The 1,984-nt window shown below is 47.5% G+C and overlaps 1 protein-coding gene across 1 annotated transcript in view; it reads left to right on the top strand.

The window, feature by feature from the left end:
- ZMAT4 (zinc finger, matrin-type 4) overlaps positions 1-1,510 on the top strand; it is a 43,619-nt gene extending 42,109 nt beyond the window's left edge. The window contains exon 6 of the mRNA XM_010137275.1: positions 940-1,510. Coding sequence (XP_010135577.1) covers positions 940-955 — 16 coding nt within the window. The 3' untranslated portion in view covers positions 956-1,510. The remainder of the gene's footprint in view (positions 1-939) is intronic.
- The last annotated feature ends 474 nt before the right edge of the window (positions 1,511-1,984 follow it).

Raw genomic sequence — 1,984 nt, 5'->3', positions numbered from 1 at the left:
ATGTTCCGAGGTCTCGGTTCCAGGGCTGGAGCATCTCCTCAGGGGCTCGCGGATGAAAGGACCAAAGATGCAGTTGGCAGAGTACCAGACCCGCATTTGATGTAGGTGCCATCCCTGGGCTGGTGGCAAATCTATCAAAGCTATAACAACGTGCTGGAGAGTGGGAGCTGGGAGCTGTCCCCCACCATCCTGGCTGTCAGCAATCAGAGACCGAGATCCAGCCCTAGTAATTAAGAGTCTGACTATGTGGGGGATAATGATTGCCACTTCCATAGAGAAGAATTTCATCTTCTCGCCTTTATTTTTGTCTCTTTGATCAGCCAGACCTCTCTTCTGCTTCTAGAGCTCACAAACGTGTTCTGGGGTTTTATAACTACTCATTTACACATTCATAGATGCTAATACACATCTAGGTTTCCCTTTCATTTCTGATTAGTTTTAGTTTTTGGGTAGAGAGGGGACCCAATCCTGCAGCTATCGTTGGGGTAAAATCAATTCAACCTACCAAAGGAGCGCAGTGTTCTGTCAAAATGAGTCCAGAGGGGTTGGGAACGGTGGTTTCCAGTTTGGAAGGTGAAGACCCTTCTGCACAGCCCTTCATCTAGTCATTGGGTTCCCCTTGTGACAGCCCGGATGATGAATGGCCTGCCAAGGAGCAAGTGACAGCAGTTTTTCTTTTTTTCCCTGATGGGGAGCACAGATGTCCAATTGGAACGGGGTATTTATTTACAGAAGCTGCTCGGCTGGGCAGAAATCGGAGCTAATCACAATAATGTAAATGTTTTGCCTGCAGAAGTGGCACCCTTCACCTTGAGTGCATTCCGTACCTTTTCCAATCTATTTAAGAAACTGTAAATAATTATTTACAGCCTATTGTGGCTGAAACACTCCTGGTTGTTGTATCCGACGTTTTGTTTCTGTTTCATTTCTGTCCTGCAGCCTGAAGAACCAGTAGTAGTTCATCAGTCGAGACAAGGCAAACCACTGAGGCTTCTTCTGCGGCGAGGAGCCGGTCAGCAAGGAGAGGATGGACAGTGATCCTGTGTGGATTCGATAATTAACATGTAACTAACCTTCGCTTTGGACAAATACATGGAATTTTTTTTTTTTAATTTTGTGGTGAGTTAAAATATTTCAACGGATTTTTTACCCTTTCAAGATAATATTTATTCAGCACAGAGTCTAGAGTATGATAACTACCCTGTAAACAGAGCACTTAATCATCACTCATCTCCAGAGACAGTGGAAACAAGATATTTTACTTTTTCATATTTATTCTTAGATCTCTCCCACGAATATAAAATTATTCTATTACATTATCCATGGTAGTGATGTAATCAGTCTTCAGTCAGAAATAAACATACTTTCTTCACCTTCTCCAGCATGGTTTGTGTCAACACATAGAGAGCAGCAAAAAAATGAGTCACGGGGATTGTATAATGGATGAATTTTCGACTTTCCTCTTTGTCTTCAGAGAAACAAATCGTTCACTGAGCAAAGAAAACTAAAATGAAAGTGAATCCTTTTCCCACCGGTAGGATTCCTACAGGCTGGATGGAAGCCGATCGATTGCTTTATGGACTTCGCTGATGCAAACCCACAGCCTGACATTGCTCTGCCCACCTACTGTCCCCAGCGAGAGCTGCGGGAAGGACGGGGGGACCGTGCCGGCGGCTGAGCCCAGGAGGCTGTTCCACAGCAGTAGCACCTGTGGGGAGACAGTGGAGAGGCAGCGCGGACTGGCGATGGTGACAGCAGAGAGGCGGCGCGGAGGCTGGTTTCAGGACACCAAGACCAACCATTCGTGTCCTGTGTGGCAGGCGCTGGGCTGGCAGCTGAGGCCATAGTAGGACGAGCCCTTGCCAGCATCCGGGTGTTACCAGCGCTGCTGCACCGGTGGGTTTTGCACTAGGGCAGAAATCCTCCATGCCCCGGGATGGAGGGTCCCGCGCTCCGGGAGCCATGCTGATGGCAGACCCCCACC

Source organism: Buceros rhinoceros, unplaced genomic scaffold (assembly GCF_000710305.1).
Source record: "Buceros rhinoceros silvestris isolate BGI_N320 unplaced genomic scaffold, ASM71030v1 scaffold21855, whole genome shotgun sequence".
NCBI classification, from domain to species: Eukaryota; Metazoa; Chordata; class Aves; order Bucerotiformes; family Bucerotidae; genus Buceros; species Buceros rhinoceros.
This window is presented reverse-complemented; position numbering and strand designations above follow the sequence as displayed.